At 40.4% G+C, this 18,129-nt stretch overlaps 1 protein-coding gene across 1 annotated transcript in view; it reads right to left on the bottom strand.

Moving 5' to 3' along the window:
- Positions 1-2,031: 2,031 nt before the first annotated feature.
- Positions 2,032-18,129, bottom strand: part of LOC306961349 (sodium/calcium exchanger 1-like) — a 32,681-nt gene continuing 16,583 nt past the window's right edge. The window contains exons 6-12 of the mRNA XM_079554051.1: positions 12,816-12,836; positions 12,656-12,673; positions 10,538-10,597; positions 10,355-10,470; positions 9,241-9,340; positions 7,369-7,641; positions 2,032-2,455 (exon numbers count right to left, since the gene is read on the bottom strand). Coding sequence (XP_079410177.1) covers positions 2,079-2,455; positions 7,369-7,641; positions 9,241-9,340; positions 10,355-10,470; positions 10,538-10,597; positions 12,656-12,673; positions 12,816-12,836 — 965 coding nt within the window. The 3' untranslated portion in view covers positions 2,032-2,078. The remainder of the gene's footprint in view (positions 2,456-7,368; positions 7,642-9,240; positions 9,341-10,354; positions 10,471-10,537; positions 10,598-12,655; positions 12,674-12,815; positions 12,837-18,129) is intronic.

Here is an 18,129-nt window from a genome sequence, read left to right as displayed (position 1 = left end):
CAAAAAAAGGAAGAAAAAAAATATCTCTCCAGCGTTAGACGTGCAGAAAGTAGGTCAGAGCCCGGTGTCTGAAGCGCCAGCAGATTGAGTGACGACATCTGCTAAAAGTTCAATAAACTTCGGGAATAAAGTATTTCTGTGATAAAGACCAAACTCAGAGACAGTGGAAAATTTATGGATAAATACGAGACAGATACGCTTTTACTTCACATTTACTTTACACGAATGGCTTGGATTCTTCGAGAGGAAGCTGTTGGTCATTTAACAGCTCCAGCTAAAGGTTAGCAGCTAACGTTAGCATCTTTTCACCGTAACCGTTTATATTTAGGTCGTTTATTCCTGAGAAACACAAACACACGACTGAAACAGCTGATTTACTTCAGTCGTGTTTAGTTCACAAACCTGTCGCTGTCAGGCTCTTCTCCGACTCTTGCAATGCATTGTGGTCTATATTGACCCGTTTAGTGACCATCGATGCTCACGACTTTTCCAGATGCATTGTGGGAAATTTCGAGTGCACTACTTTTTTATCTCTGGACGTTCGGACACCCCTACAAAATGGCGTGACCACTATATAGTCAGTATATAGGGAATAGTGTGGACATTCGGATACAGCCGACATTTATTTTTTTACCCTTCATCACCTGTCGCGTCTCGTCTTAAAGGAACAGGCCACAGTTTTTCCATATGAGATCTGTTCTTACCTGAGCTTAGACAAGTTCATGTGTACCTGTCTGGTCTTCACGCGTGTCCTCAGTCACGTAAACACAGCACAGACGGCGTTAGCATTTAGCCTCTCCTCCTCTAAGATAAGATAAGATAATCCTATCTAATCTATAGCTATAGATAAAGTATAACTACACAAAATTAAACATGTGGATTTTCTAAGCGGATGTAAAGGGGAACTATATTGTAAGGCGTAGTAATATCAGGAGTACTTCGACATCCGTGCAGTGATATCTTCACTTTACTGTGCAGAACCAAACCAGGGGTGCAGAACGTCAGGTGTAGAACCTCAGGCCCTCAAGATGATGTTGAGAAAATATTTGACAGAAATCAGAGCTCAAATGGCCGATAAACTCAAACATGCGAAACACGGTCTGTCAGAGCCGTGGGAAGATATTTTAGTTAGGGGGCGCTGAGGGACAAAATTTACCCCCAAAATACTTTTTCTGTGCATAAATCCTATTTATTAACCTCTTAACTCCCGCCTGAACCGAGAGCATTTTCTCCAGTTCAGCTTTACCCAAATCCTGTAGGCCAGTGTAACACCTCATTTGAAAGACCTACAAAACTAAATGGATCTTTTTCCTCACATCAGATTTTTTTTCATCACTTTTTTTGTTGGGCAGTCGTCTCATTTTTGTCAAATTTTTGTGACTTTTTGTGACTTTTTCGTCAATTTTTTCTCAATTTTTCGTCAAATTTTCTAACTTTTTTGTCAATTTTTGTTATTTTTTGTCAAATTTTTCTCACTTTTTTGTCATTTTTTGTCGTTTTTTGTCAATTTTTTGTCACTTTTTCGTCCATTTTTTCTCAATTTTTCGTCAATTTCTTCTCACTTTTTTGTCAATTTTTGTCATTTTTTCGTCCATTTTTTTAAAAAAAATTGTCAATTTTTTCTCACTTTTTGGGTCAATTTTTGTCATTTTTTGTCAATTTTTTGTCACTTTTTCATCAATGTTTTCTCACTTTTTTCCACATTTCCATCATTGTTTTCGTCTCAGTTCTGTCTCTATTTTCACACCTTTTTTCCCAGAAGCTTTTGGACTGGGGCAAAGCTGGAGAAAAAGTGCTCGGTTCAGGTGGGAGTTAAGGGGTTAATATTGCCTGCAGTTCACAAACTATCCACCAGGGGGTGCTGCAGCGCCCTCAGCACCCTGGGTTCCCACGGCCTTGCGGTCTGTTCCTTAAGTCTTATATGACGGACAGCACTGTAGAAAGTGGGGCTTTACTTCAGGCTACGATCGAGGCGTTCGGTCCTTGGTCTTTTGACGATGAAGGAACTCGTCCGTCCGTCAAACAAACGTCCCGCCCCCTGACCTTAAAGAGACAGAACGAGCAAATGACCGCGGCGTCTAGAAGCCCTGGACGTGGCAGTAGGCCTCCAGCGAGGAGAACACGATGTACATGAGCCACAGACTGAAGAACAGCGCCGTGGTGAGGACCTTGGGCGTGCGCGGGCCGCCCAGCTCGCCGCCGATGGAGGGCCGGCGCCGGTACACCAGCACGGCGATGCACACGAAGGCGAAGATGGTGAAGAGCGTGACGGAGAAGGCCAGCGTGCCCGGGTCCACCCTGAACTCCGCCCCTTTGGTCCAGTGGTACACGGCGGCGATGGACCACGCCACGCCGATGCCCAGGAACACGTTCACGGCGTTGGAGCCCGTCACGTTCCCGATGGAGGCGTCAGCGTACTGGTCCTGGGTCGCCGCCACTTTACTGGCGAAGGTGTCTGCGGGACGGAGACCAGAAGAGCGGGTTTACATCAGGCAGTACTTTCATCACACTACTGCAGTAATATTACTCTCATCAAAGTAAAAGGTCAAATGTTACTGAAGTGAAAGTACTGATTTAAGGCGAGACACTGCTGGTAAATAGGGAAAAAAATTATATTTACAGATATCAATTTGAAACTTTTGCTGTAGACTGGCATAAATGTGAGAAAAAAATACATGGCAAGTTTTCTGTCATTTTATCTTTTCATATAAGAACAAGGTGTTTTATGCCTAAAATGCCCCAAATTTCACATCTTTTCGGCGACGAAATCTGAATAATGTATAGAGCTACATTCAAATTTATGGTTTCATTTTATTGATGAATGAGTTACCAAGACTTTCTCAGAGGGGATTTTGGATTTCTTGTTTAGTTTTAAAATAAGCTGTTTTTTTAGTGGAAAAAATTGTAAAATTTAATTTTCGCCTTATTTTTTGACATTCAAAACTGAATAAATGGGGCTAGGGATTAAATAATAAAAAATCCCTCTGAAAAAATCTTCCAAATATTGTTCAGTCCGAGGCTGGAAAATGTGAAGTCTTTAGGTCCGACTGACGTGGACATAGTGTCGCCACAATGACAGAAAAATGTGTTTTGAGAAAAAGGCCCTTGAAATTGCATTCTCCCATATAAGTCTATGGGGAACATTGAATCAGCACAATATTTAAACATGTTATTGTGAAGATTAGGGATATTTTCTGTTTCTGGGTGAAAGCTTGTATGTTCAGAGACCAATTTGGCCCAAAACCTGAAAACTGAAAAAAAAAGAGTTTTGCCTGTAACCTCTGAACCCCCGACGTAACCCAGCACAGCTTCTCCAGTTCGGCTTTACCCAAATCTAAAAGCTTCTTGAACAAAAGAGTCAAAGCTTAGACGAAAACGAGGATGAAAATACAACAAAGAAAGACAAAAATCTGCCAGAAAAGCAACAACAACACAATTTAAAAGTGACAAAAACACGACTAAAAAGTGACAAAAGATTCAACAAAAACGTCAAGATCAGTGTGGCTGGTCTTAGCTTTCAAATGAGACGCTACTCTGGCCTATAGGCTGTAAACTCCAGTGGAGAAGCTTTTGGATTGGAGAAAAAACTGGAAAAAATGGGCTCAGTTCAGGCGGGGATTAAAGGGATAGTTCAGGATTTTTGACATAGGGCCTCATTTCCTCGTTATCCAGAGTGTTGCTGATTTCTGGAGATATTTTTTTTTGTAATTCATGCAGTTCTTATATTTGGAGACTTTCGTGGCGCTAGGCTAGTGCTAGGCTACTGCATGTCTATGGTATCAGCTAGCCTGCATTAAAAACAGTGTGACCCGCTCCACAGAGCACCTGAGGCAAATCACTTCTAACACCAGACTAACCATGTAAATGTCTGTGTCCATAAAATCATGTTTGGAATATAACTGACCTGCATCACATGAATGATCGCATTTTGAGGGACTATTTTCTAGCAGATCACTCCGCCGCTGCGTAGCTTATACAACCACGAAGCTGATGCTGCTCAAATATAAGTTATTTTAAATACAAAATGGTTAAAATTACTCTATGGACACAGACATTTATATGGTTAGTCTGGTGTTATAAGTGATTTGCCTCAGGTGCTCTGTGGAGCGGGTCACACTGTTTTTAATGCAGGCTAGCTGATACCATAGAAATGTGCTAGCCTAGCATTAGCCTAGCGCTACGTAACTCTTCAAACACAAGAACTGCATGAACTACAAAAAAAATATCTCCAGAAATCAGCAACACTCTGGATAACTAGAAAATGAGGCCCTATGTCAAAAATCCTGAAACATCCCTTTAAGAGGTTAAAAGTAGTCTAATTGTGATAGAACTGGACTATACGTTTGTGAAGTCTGACGTCACGACTTCCACTTCCAGCAAGTATGTGAGAAAAAAAACATAAAAAACTCTTAAAAACAACCATCAATATTTGTGAAACTCCACAGAGAGTTACTGAACAGACTTATTTCTCAGACTTATTAGTGTTGGCGCCATATATGCTTTGATCTGTCCTTTAGCCTCCTGCCACTGTGTGGCGCTGTGTGTATCATATGTGATTGATTACCTGCCCTATATAAGGGGGAAGGGAAGGGCACGCAGGTGTTGCAGTGTAGAGGTACACAGTTTTTCGACCGTGTCTATGAGTTTATTGTCTGTGAAGCTGTGTATTTGTGGATGGCTAAAGGTAATGCCAATAAAACCTCTTTTGGAACACAGTATTTTCATGGACTTTGTTGGAAGACGCGCGTCCGAGACGCCTTTAAACACTACAGCCAAAGCGGACACTGCACAGGGCATTTTGGCCGCTACAATTAGCTAAAAATGCTGCGCCTACTGCTAAAAAAAGTAATATTTACTAAAGTCGGTACTTCCGGGGTTAGCGTAGCTGCTGGTTAGCATTTCTCTCCGCTAACCCGGATGTAGTGATTTTGGTGAATCTGACTTTTATAGCAGTAGGTTCAGCATGTTTGGCTCATGGTTCTGATACATAAGTCTGTTCAGTAACTCTCTGTGGAGTTTCACAAATACTGATTGTGGTTTTAAAGAGTTTTTTGTAGTTTCTCGCACATCTGTGAACCCGGAAGTAGAGTTGTGACGTCACCGCTTAACCCCTTACCACCCGCCTAAACCGAATGCATGCTGTCCTCTTTCGCTATAGGCCTGTGCAACACCTCATTTGAAAGCTAAGACCCACAAAACTGATCTTTTTCCTTGCGTTGTTGCTGTGTTGTGTCACCTTTTTTATGTATTTTTTATTTATTTTATTTTTGTTACATTTTTGTTCAGTTTTTGTCACTTTTTTGTTGAGTTTTTGTCACTTTTTTGTTGAGTTTTTGTCATTTTTTTGTTTAATTTTTGTCACTTTTTTGTTGAGTTTTTGTCACTTTTTTGTTGAGTTTTTGTCATTTGTTGGTTGAATTTTTGTCACTTTTTTGTTGAGTTTTTGTCATTTGTTGGTTGAGTATTTGTCACTTTTTTGTTGAGTTTACATCCTTGTTTTCTTCTCATTTTTTGTGGCTGTTTTGGTGCTTTTTCCCCAAGAAGCTTTTTGATTTGGGTAAAGCCAAACTGGAGAAAATGTGATCCGTTCAGGTGGGAGTTAAGAGGTTAACAAACATAGTGCCTATCACTAAAAACATGTACAATAGGCCCGGTTGAATGAGAGTTGGATGGAATGGATGGAAATCAGCCCAAAGCTACAATCCAGTGTGGCTTGTTTACATGTATGAGACCCATGTGTGTTCATTAACATGCACCGTCCAAATAAACCAATAAATACATCAATTCAGTTGATCTGGAGCAATAGAAGAAAGAGATCTGTGAACTGCAGAGGCGAGAGGTTTACACACTGTCGAAAACTCTTTCATAACCAGAATATTATGAGGAATTCAAACAAAATCTACAGGCGACTGCAGGACTTCATATACCAGGAGCTGCAGCGCCATCTAGTGGTTTCAACTGCACTACAAGTAACAAGCGCTTCACAAGTGACCTGAGCTTAACCTCTTAACTCCCACCTGAACGGATCACATTTTCTCCAGTTTGGCTTTACCCCAATCAAAAAGCTTCTTGGGAAAAAAGCACCAAAACAGCCACAAAGAAATGAGAAGAAAACAAGGCTGTAAACGCAACAAAATGTGACAAAAACTCAACAAAATGTGACAAAAATTCAACAAAGTAACAAAAATTCAACAAAACTGTGACAAAAATTCAACCAAAATGTGACAAAAACTTAACAAAAATGTGACAAAAATTCAACAAAGTAACAAAAATTCAACAAAAATGTGACAAAAACTCAACAAAAAAGTGACAAAAATTCAACAAAAAAGTGACAAAAACTCATCAAAAATGTGAAAAAAATTAAACAAAAAAGTGACAAAAATTCAACCAAAAAGTAACAAAAATTCAACAAAAAAGTGACAAAAACTCAACAAAAAAGTGACAAAAATTAAACAAAAAAGTGACAAAAATTCAACAAAAAAGTGACAAAAATTCAACCAAAAAGTAACAAAAATTCAACAAAAAAGTAACAAAAATTCAACAAAAAAGTGACAAAAATTAAACAAAAAAGTGACAAAAACTCATCAAAAAAGTGACAAAAATTCAACCAAAAAGTAACAAAAATTCAACAAAAAAGTGACAAAAATTCAACCAAAAAGTAACAAAAATTCAACAAAAAAGTGACAAAAATTCAACCAAAAAGTAACAAAAATTCAACAAAAAAGTGACAAAAACTCAACAAAAAAGTGACAAAAATTCAACCAAAAAGTGACAAAAATTCAACAAAAAAGTGACAAAAACTCAACAAAAAAGTGACAAAAATTCAACCAAAAAGTGACAAAAACTCAACAAAAAATGACAAAAACTCAACAAAAAAATGACAAAAACTCAAAAAAAGTGACAAAAACTCAACAAAAAAATGACAAAAACTCAACAAAAAAAGTGACAAAAATTCAACAAAAATGTGACAAAAATTCAACCAAAAAGTGACAAAAACTCAACAAAAAAATGACAAAAACTCAACAAAAAATGACAAAAACTCAACAAAAATGTGACAAAAACTCAACAAAAATGTGACAAAAACTCAACAAAAATCTGATTTAAAAAAAAAAAAAGAAAAGAAAAAAAAAAACATACAAAAGGTGACACAACACAGCAACAACACGAGGAAAAAGATCTGTTTCACGGGTTGTTAAAGTTTAGTCCCTTGGTTTGCATGGTTTGAAATGACCATATTTGGGTTACAGCGCCATCTTTCTTTCCTGCTCCACGTGGACACCAAACACGTGAGTATTTGTGACTGAATCAGCGTGGGAGGGACCGGGTCTGTGTCGCGTCGAGCCTCGGGTGCTCCGGGCGCTCCCGTACCTGGCACGGACGTCCCCAGAGCGACGAACACCACGGCGGTGACGGAGTCCTTGAGGCCCACGGTGCAGCCGAAGTGCGAGGCCAGGTCCCCGATGAAGGCGGTGAGGAGGCCGATGACGCAGATGGACACGCTGAAGCAGGGCCAGCCGCTCAGGTAGTCCGTGGGCGGGACCAGCGCGAACAGCAGCTTCCACAGCACCGTCAGGTAATGCATGAGGTACTCGCAGCACGAGGGCGGGCGCTCCGAGCCGGAGTCCGAGTCCGAGTCATCGCCTGGAGAGGCACGAGGGACAGACGTACAAAGATGTGTTAGTGTCCGGAAAAGAGTCAGATGCCCTTCTGTCTGCTAGGCCTGCCAACTTTTTCATTCATCTTTTCATTGGTTGATTAACCTCTTAACTCCCGCCTGAACCGAGAGCATTTTCTCCAGTTCAGCTTTACCCAAATCCTGTAGGCCAGTGAAACGCCTCATTTGAAAGCTAAGATCTACAAAACTCATCTAAATGGATCTTTTTCCTCACGTCATCAGATTTTTTTCCCATCTTTTTTGGGGGGTTTTCAACTAATTTTTTTTCATGTTTTGTCTATTTTTTTTATTTTTTTTCCATTTTTGTGTCATTTTTTGTCATTTTTTTTCAATTTTTTTTTTGGTCTTTTTGTTTTGTTAATTTGTTCATTTTTTTGTCACATTTTTGGTCTTTTTTTTTTCTTTTTTTGTCATTTTTTTTTCTTTTCTTTTTTCCATTTTATTTATTTTTTGTCACATTTTTGTTACATTTTTTGTCATTTTTTTGTCTTTTTTGTAATAAATTTTTTGTCACATTTTTGTCACATATTTTTGGCAATCTTTTGTCTTTTTTTGTCATTTTTTGTCAAATTTTTGTCATTTTTTCATCACTTTTTTGTCAATGTTTTCTCCCTTTTTTGTCACATTTCCATCATTGTTTTCGTCTCAGTTTTGTTGCTTTTTCACAGCTTTTTTCCAGAAGCTTTTGAATTGGTGAAAAAGTGGCAAAAATGTCACAAGAAATTGACAAAAAATGTACGAAAAAATGAGACAAAAAAATGACAAAAATGTGACAAAATTGTGATAAAAATTTGACAAAAACATTTAAAAAATGTGACAAAAAATTACAAAAATGTGCCAAAATGTGCCAAAATTGTGATGAAAATTTGACCAAAAAAAAGTAAAAAAAAAAGACAAAAAATGACAAAATTGTGATAAAAATGTGATAAAAATTTGACAAAAAAATTAATTAAAAAATGACAAAAAATGTGATAAAAATTGACGAAAAAATGACAAAAATGTGACAAAAAATGACAAAAAAATGACAAAAAAGTTCAAAAAATGAGTTGACTACCCAACAAAAAAATGATGAAAAAAAAAAATCTGATGACGTGAGATCCTCTCGGTTCAGGCGGGAGTTAAGAGGTTAACCCAGTGGTTCCCAACCTTTATTGTCTTGCGCACCCCTTGGGCCTTTCAATGGTCGTCCGTGGACCCCCTACCTCTGGGGAGTTGCAGTTTATTTGGAAAGTAATTACTTAAAAATGGTATTCGTAAGAAAAAAGACAATGTTGCATGTCACTGAAAAATCTAGCTTTTCCTTTAAAAAACTATGTTAAATTTCCCCCTTTTTTCAATCTGAAATAGTTTCAAGTACCCCCTGCTAGGTCCTTGTGAGCTAAACTCAACTAAGCTAAATATCTGCCGTCAGGAGGAGAGTCCCTGTCCCTGGATCATTTTACAGTATCACAATCACAAATCCTCTGAGAAAAAATAAAGTAGCAATGCACATTCTTTTGGGACTCTTCCTTTTGGCAGTGCCCACACCGAGGGTTTGATGTGTCAGATGGTGTAGCCTCGGTTACCGGCGCTGACGGTGATGGCCTCCACGAACTGCTGCCTCCAGCTGTTGGTCCCGATGAGCAGAGCCAGGTTGGTCTTCTTTATCAGTTTGTCCACCGTGTTCTGGAACAAAGGAAAGGGGAGTTCAGTTCCTTTATTCTCACTTAATATTTCACTAAACTAAATCAGCTTTTACATTTTCAGGTTTAACCTCTTACCACCCGCCAAAACCAAATGCATTCTCTCCTCTTTGCCATTGTCCTCACTTTTTATTTCCCTTATGTGTTTTTGTCACTTATTGTGCTTTGTCACTTTATTACTTTTTTGCTGCTCTTTTGTCATTTTTTTGTTGGATTTTTTGTCTTTTTTTGATGGATTTTTGTCATTTTTTCTGCTGGATGTTTGCATTTTTTTTGCTGGATTTTTGTCACTTTTTTGCTGAATTTTTGTCATTTTTTTGCTGTATTTTTGTCATTTTTTATGGATTTTTTTCTTTTTTTCTGCTGTATTTTTGTAATTTTTTTGCTGGATTATTGTCACTTTTCTGCTGTATTTTTGTCACTTTTTTGCTGAATTTTCATAATTTTTTTAATGGATTTTTGTCTCTTTTTTGATGGATTTTTTATCTTTTTTCTGCTGGATTTTTGTAATTTTTTTGCTGGATTATTGTCACTTTTTTGATGGATTTTTGTCACATTTTTGCTGAATTTTTGTCATTTTTTATGGATTTTTTTCTGCTGGATTTTAGTCATTTTTTTTGCTGGATTTTTTTTTATTTGCTGGATTTTTTTCACTTTTTGCTGGGTTTTTGTCACTTTTTTGCTGGATTTTTGTCATTTTTTTGTTGGATTTCATTCATTTTTTGCTGAATTTTCGTATTTTTTTGCTGGTTTTTTTTGTCTTTTTTGTTTAGTTTTTGTCATTTTTGTCGCTTTTTTTGGTCACTTTTAAGCGTTTTTTGTTGTGTTTACATCCTCATGTTCTTCTGCTTTTTATTGCAGTTTTGTAGAAGCTTTTAGATTTGGAGAATTTGGAGAACACATGTTCAGGTGGGAGTTCAGAGGTTAAGCTTCTGCTGTGTTAACAATCCCTTTGGAAAGTGTAAGTATCACCAACAGCTCAAAACGTGAGACTGACCTTGAACTCGTAGGACTCCTCGATGGTCACCTCCAGACGACTGTGTTCCCCCAGAGACGGACGTCCCAGCTCCGCGATCCGCCGCTCCTCCTGCTCCTTCAGACTGTCCAGCGAGTCTAAACGAGACGGGACTGAAGCTAAACCCAGACTGAGCTGGAAACGTTCAAACGGACTCTGTGGTACCTGTGACGCTGACCACGGACGGGTTGTCTCGGCCCTGGACCTTCCTGTAGATGTCTTTACCTGGAAACACCACAGACGATGAGAGTCGGACCAGGACTAAACTGTGAGACGGATTCTCGGGATCGGGAGTCTCAAAGCTCTCGCACATTCATGTCATCGTGGTCGAGTCTGTGAGGATGTTGTTATGTGCGCTCTTCTACATTTGAAAGATAAATGTAAAACCTTCTCCACTACATTTCTATAAAGGCTCCAAAGTGAAATGTTGGCGGCGTGATTCCACTCCAGAACAGGAGGCGGCGCTGTGCAGATGTACTGGTAATGCCCTCGACACAACACAAGGAAGATTTGTTTCCCGCCAAATTCAGGTGCGATTTTAATGCCTTTTCAGCCACAAAGTCGACTCTTTAATATTTATAATTAAATAATAGTATCAAGAATGAGGGCAAGACGCTGCAGGGGAAAACAGTCTTCACGCTAAGTGTTACAAACATCATGTTCACTGTGAATCTGCCCCAAAGGAAACTCCAGCGGTCGTCAGGGCGGAGCTTTGATCTTAGAGCTAAAGGCTAGTCTTAGAAAATACATAACATGTAAACAACGAAATATATTTAAACTACGAGCAGGACGATTCTTTTTGGCGCAGGCTCGTTCAAAACTTTGCGCTATAGTTTTAATTTTTATAGTGTTTCAAGTCGTTACATCGCATGTAATATTTTTTTAATCCCAAATTTTACTCACAGTCCAATTCTTGAGTCATCACTTCGATTCTGAGGGACCTGCTCATTTATAATGGGAAGGACAGGGGTGGGTTTACTGTCCAGGAGGAAATCACGTGGGGTCACTGAGCATCGAGCCCATTAAACTGGCGGCACAGTAGCGCAGCGGTTAGAGCGTGTGCTTCACAGCTAGAAGGTCCCGGGTTCGATTCCCACCTGGACGGGGCCTTTCTGTGTGGAGTTTGCATGTTCTCCTCGTGTCTGCGTAGGTTTCCTCCGGGTACTCCGGTTTCCCCTACCACTAAAAACATGGACAATAGATTCCCCTCTGGGGCCAGGACTCCCCTGAAAAAGAGATTCTTAATCACAGTGGGACTATCGTGGTTAAATTAAGGTAAATAAATAAAAAATAAAAAAAAACTCTTAACTCCCACCTGAACATGTATTCTCCAAATCTAAAAGCTTCTTCAAAACAGCAATAAAAAACGAGAAGAAAATGAGGATGTGAAAATGCTTAAAAGTGAACAAAAAAAAGCGACAAAAATGATAAAAACTCAACAAAAAAAGACACAAATCCAGCAGAAAAAAGACAAAAAATCAGCAGAAAAATGACAAAAATCCAGCAAAAAAAATGACAAAAATCCAGCAGGAAAATGACAAAAATTCAGCAGAAAAAAGACAAAAATCCGGCAAAAACGTGACAAAAATCCATCAAAAAAAGTGACAAAAAATGACAAAAATTCAGCAGAAAAAAGACAAAAATCCAGCAAAAAAGTGACAAAAATCCAGCAGAAAAAAGACAAAAATCCATCAAAAAAAGTGACAAAAATCCAGCAAAAAATGGCAAAAAATGAAAAAAATCCAGCAAAAAAGTGACAAAAGAGCAGCAAAAAAGTAATAAAGTGACAAAGCACAATAAGTGACACATAAGGGAAATAAAAAATGAAGGGCAAAGAGGAGAGAATACATTTGGTTTTGGCGGGTGGTAAGAGGTTAAGAGAGACGACGTCACCCACAAAATCTACCCGCTCACTAATATGTTACAAAGTAAAACCACACATTTAAACATGGCTCTGTTATTTTTCTGCTTAAAACGCCTTATTTTCAAATAAAAACATAAAATGACAGAAAACTTGTCATACATTTTCTGATCATATTCATGTCAGCATTGTCCTTCAAAAAATAAACTAATAATAAACATTAGCAACACTTTTTTATCTCATGCGGCGGCCATTTTGTCCACACTGATCACACGACCCACTGTTTGCTTTAAGTGTCGAGCCGCCGACGCTTAAAGAAACGTCTTACCGCAAAACTGCTTTTCTGACAGGAGATAAAGACGGAGTTAGAAACTAAACAGAGGAAAATGTGTGAAATACAGAGCGGCCTCAGAGGAACTCACCTGTTTTGACCAATCCGTCTGTAAAAGAAAACAAAAGCAGCACAGAGTTAGAAACACGGGATTAGCATAACTGAGGTATTATATTACATGGATTTATACTGAAGCAAAGCAGCAACAGGAAGAAAAATAGGATTAAATCAGGGCTTTAAACAGTTCTCACCTGTTTCGTGGAGTAAAACGGCTGAAGGAAAAGCAGAAACAGAGATGAGAAGCAGCAGAAGCAGAGCACGGAGTCAACGTTTCATGTTTTAGTTATTGGTTTTGTGAGGGGCGTGTGAGTCTGGGAGAGGGTCAGGAGTTAAAATGTGAGATCCTGAAATCCTAAATGGAAACTGTCTGTAGGACGTGAAAGCTTCGTGTTTAAAACGACCTGACGCAGCCGTGAAAAGAGCAGGTCCCACGTCCTCCGAGGACACGGTCTCTGCGACGTCTCCACGAATCCAGAGTCGATCCAGAGTTTGAGTTGAGTTGGAGACCCGAGTCGGTCACAGAGATGTCTCCGAGACGTCCCGTGGAGATAAGAGTCTCCATAGTCTCGCTGAATCGATTTCAGATGAGTCTCTGGTGTGAGAGGTCTATATGGTCTCAAGCAGCTGTGGCAACGTTGTGAACACTATCTCCTGGAGACGTCTGTCCATCCTGGAAGAGCACAGAAGGGCCACTGGCTCTAGGGCCACCGGTCCCGCCTTAACCGAGCTTTACCCAAATCTAAAAGCTAAAAAGAAAAGCATCAAAATAGCGACAAAAAAGAGGATGAAAACAAAACCAAAATGTGCTGGAAAAGCATCAAAAAAAGAGACAAAAAATGTGATGAAAAGTCAACAAAAATGACAAAAATCCAGCAGAAAAAAGACAAAAATCCAGCAAAAACGTGACAAAAATCTATCAAAAAAAGTGACAAAAATCCAGCAAAAAAGGACAAAAATCCAGCAAAAAAGTGACAAAAATACAGCAAAAAAAAGACAAAAAATACAGCAGAAAAAAGACAAAAAATTAGCAGAAAAAAAGACAAAAATCCAGCAAAAAAAAAAAGACAAAAATCCAGCAGAAAAATGACAAAAATCCAGCAAAAAAAAGACAAAAATCCAGCAAAAAAAGAAAAAAATGTGATGAAAAGTCAACAAAAACATGACGACAAAGCAACGAAAAGGCCACAAAAACGTGACAGAACCATGACAAAAAAATGATAGAAAAAATGTGACAAAAACACAACAAAAAGCCACAAAAAGTAATTAAGAAACAACAAAACTAAGACAAAAAATGCGGCGACAAAAAGTTGCAATCAATTTGTAGGTCTCAGCTTTCAAATGAGGTGTTACATTGTTGCTCTCCAGTCGAGAAGCTTTTAGATTTGGGTAAAGCCGTTAAGACGGGTGGTAAGTGCACATTTGGCTAATTTGGGCCAGGCTGGTCAGAGTCCAGGGCTGTTTTTCAGTCCCAGTCCGCCCCTGGACGTCTCGGAGGCATGTCTGTGACCATGCAGCAACTCCAGTCTCCAGGCCGGTGAGACAGGCCCTTTACACAAACCTGTCCCAGCTTTCATCCCTCGTGCCTCTCCCGGAGCTTCTCCCTGACTTCGTCTCGCGACCTGGTCTCCTAAACCATAGATATCACATAATAAAGGCTCGATGTCTTAAGACGGACTCACTTCCGGCATCACCGGCGGCCATCTTGCCACAGGGAAGCTTTCTGGCGAGCTCTGTGGTATCTGCAGTAAGGTACGAACACAAATCCTCTGATCTCGCTGAAATCTGAATGCTGGAACATTTTATTTCTTATGTATGCAGTGCCCCTCCTGGAACCGCCATCTTATCGTGGTGGAGGAGTCCGAATAACGGACCCGGAAGCGGAAAAGTGGAAGAAAATGGATGGATGGATGCAGTGTCATAACTACATCTCTGACGTTCATAACAAACCAAAGCATTTGAAAATTGCTAGAATTTTTTTTTTTTAAGTTATTAGTTATTTAAAGAGGGGGTATTCTGCTTTTTTCAGTCCCATAGCACCAGTCTATATCACACTACAATGATGACCAAACCTTCTGTTGGTCTGTAAATGCAGTAAATTAGAATAACTGCCTTGTATAAAATTGCTCTCTCAAAATGGCTGTAGTGAATGTCTTGAAATAGGCCTCTGTCTCTTTAAGAACCTCTGAGCCTTTCCGACACGCCCCCTCCACACGCTGTCTGTGGCATCAGTGGGGAGGGGGTTCTGCTGAAGAGCAGTGGTTGGTTACGGTAGAAATATTCCCCATGTTAGGAATTTGTCTCATACTGGTGTAAATGAAAACTCACGTGCAGGAAGTAAACAAATGGAACCCGGGCCGAGGGGGACGCTGCGGAGGAGCTGATCCGAGCGTAACTTTGACACAGATTTAGCCACTTTTCAAACCTCCTGTGACGATATTTGGAAACAGGACAAATGTTGTGTGACCCTCCAGGGTTTTAATAAAGTCACCATCACGTCTTCAAAGCACGTCCAGCTGCTCCGTGTGCAGGTCAGTCCCACGCCTCAAAATAACTCCTCCCATCAGCGCGAGCGTCTCGTCTTCTCTCGGGTCAGTCTCATGATCGATCACAAACACAAACGCTCCGTCTAAACTCGCCTTTTACACAAGATAACAACAAATAATCCGGTCCGCGGTAAAAACAAAACAGAAACCTGCAGTGACACTGATGTCAAAGCTCCGCTAACAGCAACGAAACACTTCCTGTTGTCCCGACAAAATAAAAAGTGTCAATGTTTCAGCCGCTGGGAGAGGGTTTGAAATGTTAATTAATAAATGAACCTAATATTTTAGGTGCAAATGGACACAGATCTCGTTTTTCTTCATTTTCCTGGTTGTCCGTTTTGCTCAAATAGAAATAAAGGCCTGTCTCTAATTGTGGCCTGGTTCCAATAAAGGCCTGGTCCTAGATGCCCTTGAGTAAATAAAGGGCCCGGCCTATATTAGAGCATTTACGGTAATAACATGATGTAAAGCTTGAAGAAGTTGATTTTGCATAATACCCCCCCTTTAAAAAGTACATGCACCATAAAACACAATGTTACGAGTGAGTGAGTGCCCTGTGGTAAGATAGCCGCCGTTGACCAGCAGCGTGTACGAGACATCGAGCCTTTATTATATGAGATCTATGCCCTGAACCCCTGACGTGTCTGGTCTGGATTTACTTTAGAGCCGCCTCTTTAGCCCCCTCTATAGGACCATCAGGGAATCACAAACCCCCCGATCTACTGTGATGCTGCAGCTTCTCCGAGGCAGAAACCAGAGTCTGGACTTTCGGACGCGGCGCCTAAAAGCAGAGAAGCGACAGAAGCCGAAGCAGGAAGTGGAAGCTCAGAAAGCTGAGACTGGGCGGAGGTTTGAGTCCGACCTGCTCGGTCCCGGGGAGCGCCCCAGATCGGGGGCAGCAGCTGCAGCGAGAAGGAGCAGTGTCGGTCGTACGCGTCGTGGTCCGTGATGGGGACGCGGATGCTCTTCCTGAAACACACGGGGGTCACGAGGGTCAGAGGTCAGGTCAGGGAAAGACTGACCCCGGGGGAAATGACCACACGTCCTCTTGTGTGTGTATCAGGCTGAAAATTCACTTCAGTTTGGGAAAAGTGTGATGAGTTTGTTTCAGGATGGGTTAGTTCAGTGAAAACACACGGATAAAATTAGGTTATGAGGAAAACATGGAGGAGGTTATGGGTGGAGCCTGTAAAAGTCACAGAGAAAGACTGGAATAAACACATTTTCTGTAATAAAGACATTTTAGCTCAAACTTTGCCTCTTTGTGACTCTTTACAGATCTGAGTGGATGTGTGTGGGCGGGGCCTTTAGGGTCTTTGGGGTCTTTAGGGTCTTTGGGGTCTTTGGGGTCTTTGGGGTCTTTAGGGTCTTTAGGGTCTTTAGGGTCTTTGGGGTCTTTAGTGTCTTTAGGGTCTTTGGGGTCTTTAGGGTCTTTGGGGTCTTTAGGGTCTTTGGGGTCTTTAGGGTCTTTGGGGTCTTTGGGGTCTTTGGGGTCTTAAGGGTCTTAAGGGTCTTTAGGTCTTTAGGGCCTTAGGGTCTTTAAGGTCTTTAGGGTCTTTAGGGTCTTTAGGGTCTTAGGGTCTTTAAGGTCTTTAGGGTCTTTAGGGTCTTAGGGTCTTTAAGGTCTTTAGGGTCTTTAGGGTCTTAGGGTCTTTAGGGTCTTTAAGGTCTTTAGGGTGTTTAGGGTGTTTAGGGTCTTTAGGGTGTTTAGGGTCATTAGGGTCTTTAGGGTCTTTAAGGTCTGTAGGGTCTTTGGGTCTTAGAGTCTTTAGGGTCTTAGAATCTTTAAGGTGTTTAGGGTGTTTAGGGTCTTTAGGGTCTTTAGGTTCTTAGAGTCTTTAGGGTCTTTAGGGTCTTTAGGGTTTTAGAGTCTTTAGGGTGTTTAGGGTCTTTAGGGTCTTTAGGGTCTTTAAGGTCTTGAAGTCTTTAGGGTCCTAGAGTCTTTAGGGTCTTTAGGGTGTTTAGGGTCTTAGGGTCTTTAGGGTCTTTAGGGTCTTTAGGGTCTTTAGGGTCTTTAGGGTCTTTAGGGTCTTAGGGTCTTAGGGTCTTTAGGGTCTTTAGGGTCTTTAGGGTCTTTAGGGTGTTTAGGGTCTTTAGGGTCTTTAGGGTCTTTAGGGTCTTTAGGGTCTTTAGGGTCTTTAAGGTCTTGAAGTCTTTAGGGTCCTAGAGTCTTTAGGGTCTTTAGGGTCTTTAGGGTCTTAGAGTCTTTAGGGTCTTTAGGGTCTTTAGGGTGTTTAAGGTCTTTAGGGTCTTAGGGTCTTTAAGGTCTTTAGGGTCTTTAGGGTCTTTAGGGTCTTAGGGTCTTAGGGTCTTTAAGGTCTTTAGGGTCATTAGGGTCTTTAGGGTGTTTAGGGCCTTAGGGTCTTTAGGGTGTTTAGGGTCTTAGGGTCTTTAAGGTCTTTAGGGTCATTAGGGTCTTTAGGGTCTTTAAGGTCTTTAGGGTCTTTAGGGTCTTTAGGGTCTTAGAATCTTTAAGGTGTTTAGGGTCTTTAGGGTCTTTAGGTTCTTAGAGTCTTTAGGGTCTTTAGGGTCTTTAGGGTGTTTAGGGTCTTTAGGGTCTTAGAGTCTTTAGGGTGTTTAGGGTGTTTAGGGTCTTAGAGTCTTTAGGGTCTTTAGGGTGTTTAGGGTCTTTAGGGTCTTAGAGTCTTTAGGGTGTTTAGGGTCTTTAGGGTCTTTAGGGTTTTAGAGTCTTTAGGGTGTTTAGGGTCTTTAGGGTGTTTAGGGTCTTTAGGGTGTTTAGGGTCTTTAAGGTCTTGAAGTCTTTAGGGTCTTTAGGGTCTTTAGGGTCTTTAGGGTGTTTAGGGTCTTAGGGTCTTTAGGGTCTTAAGGGTCTTTTGGGTCTTTAGGGTCTTAGGGTCTTTAGGGTGTTTAGGGCCTTAGGGTCTTTAGGGTGTTTAGGGTCTTAGGGTCTTTAAGGTCTTTAGGGTCATTAGGGTCTTTAGGGTCTTTAAGGTCTTTAGGG

The sequence above is a fragment of the Gobius niger genome, assembly GCF_951799975.1.
Source record: "Gobius niger genome assembly, chromosome: 3".
Lineage (NCBI taxonomy): Eukaryota > Metazoa > Chordata > Actinopteri > Gobiiformes > Gobiidae > Gobius > Gobius niger.
This window is presented reverse-complemented; position numbering and strand designations above follow the sequence as displayed.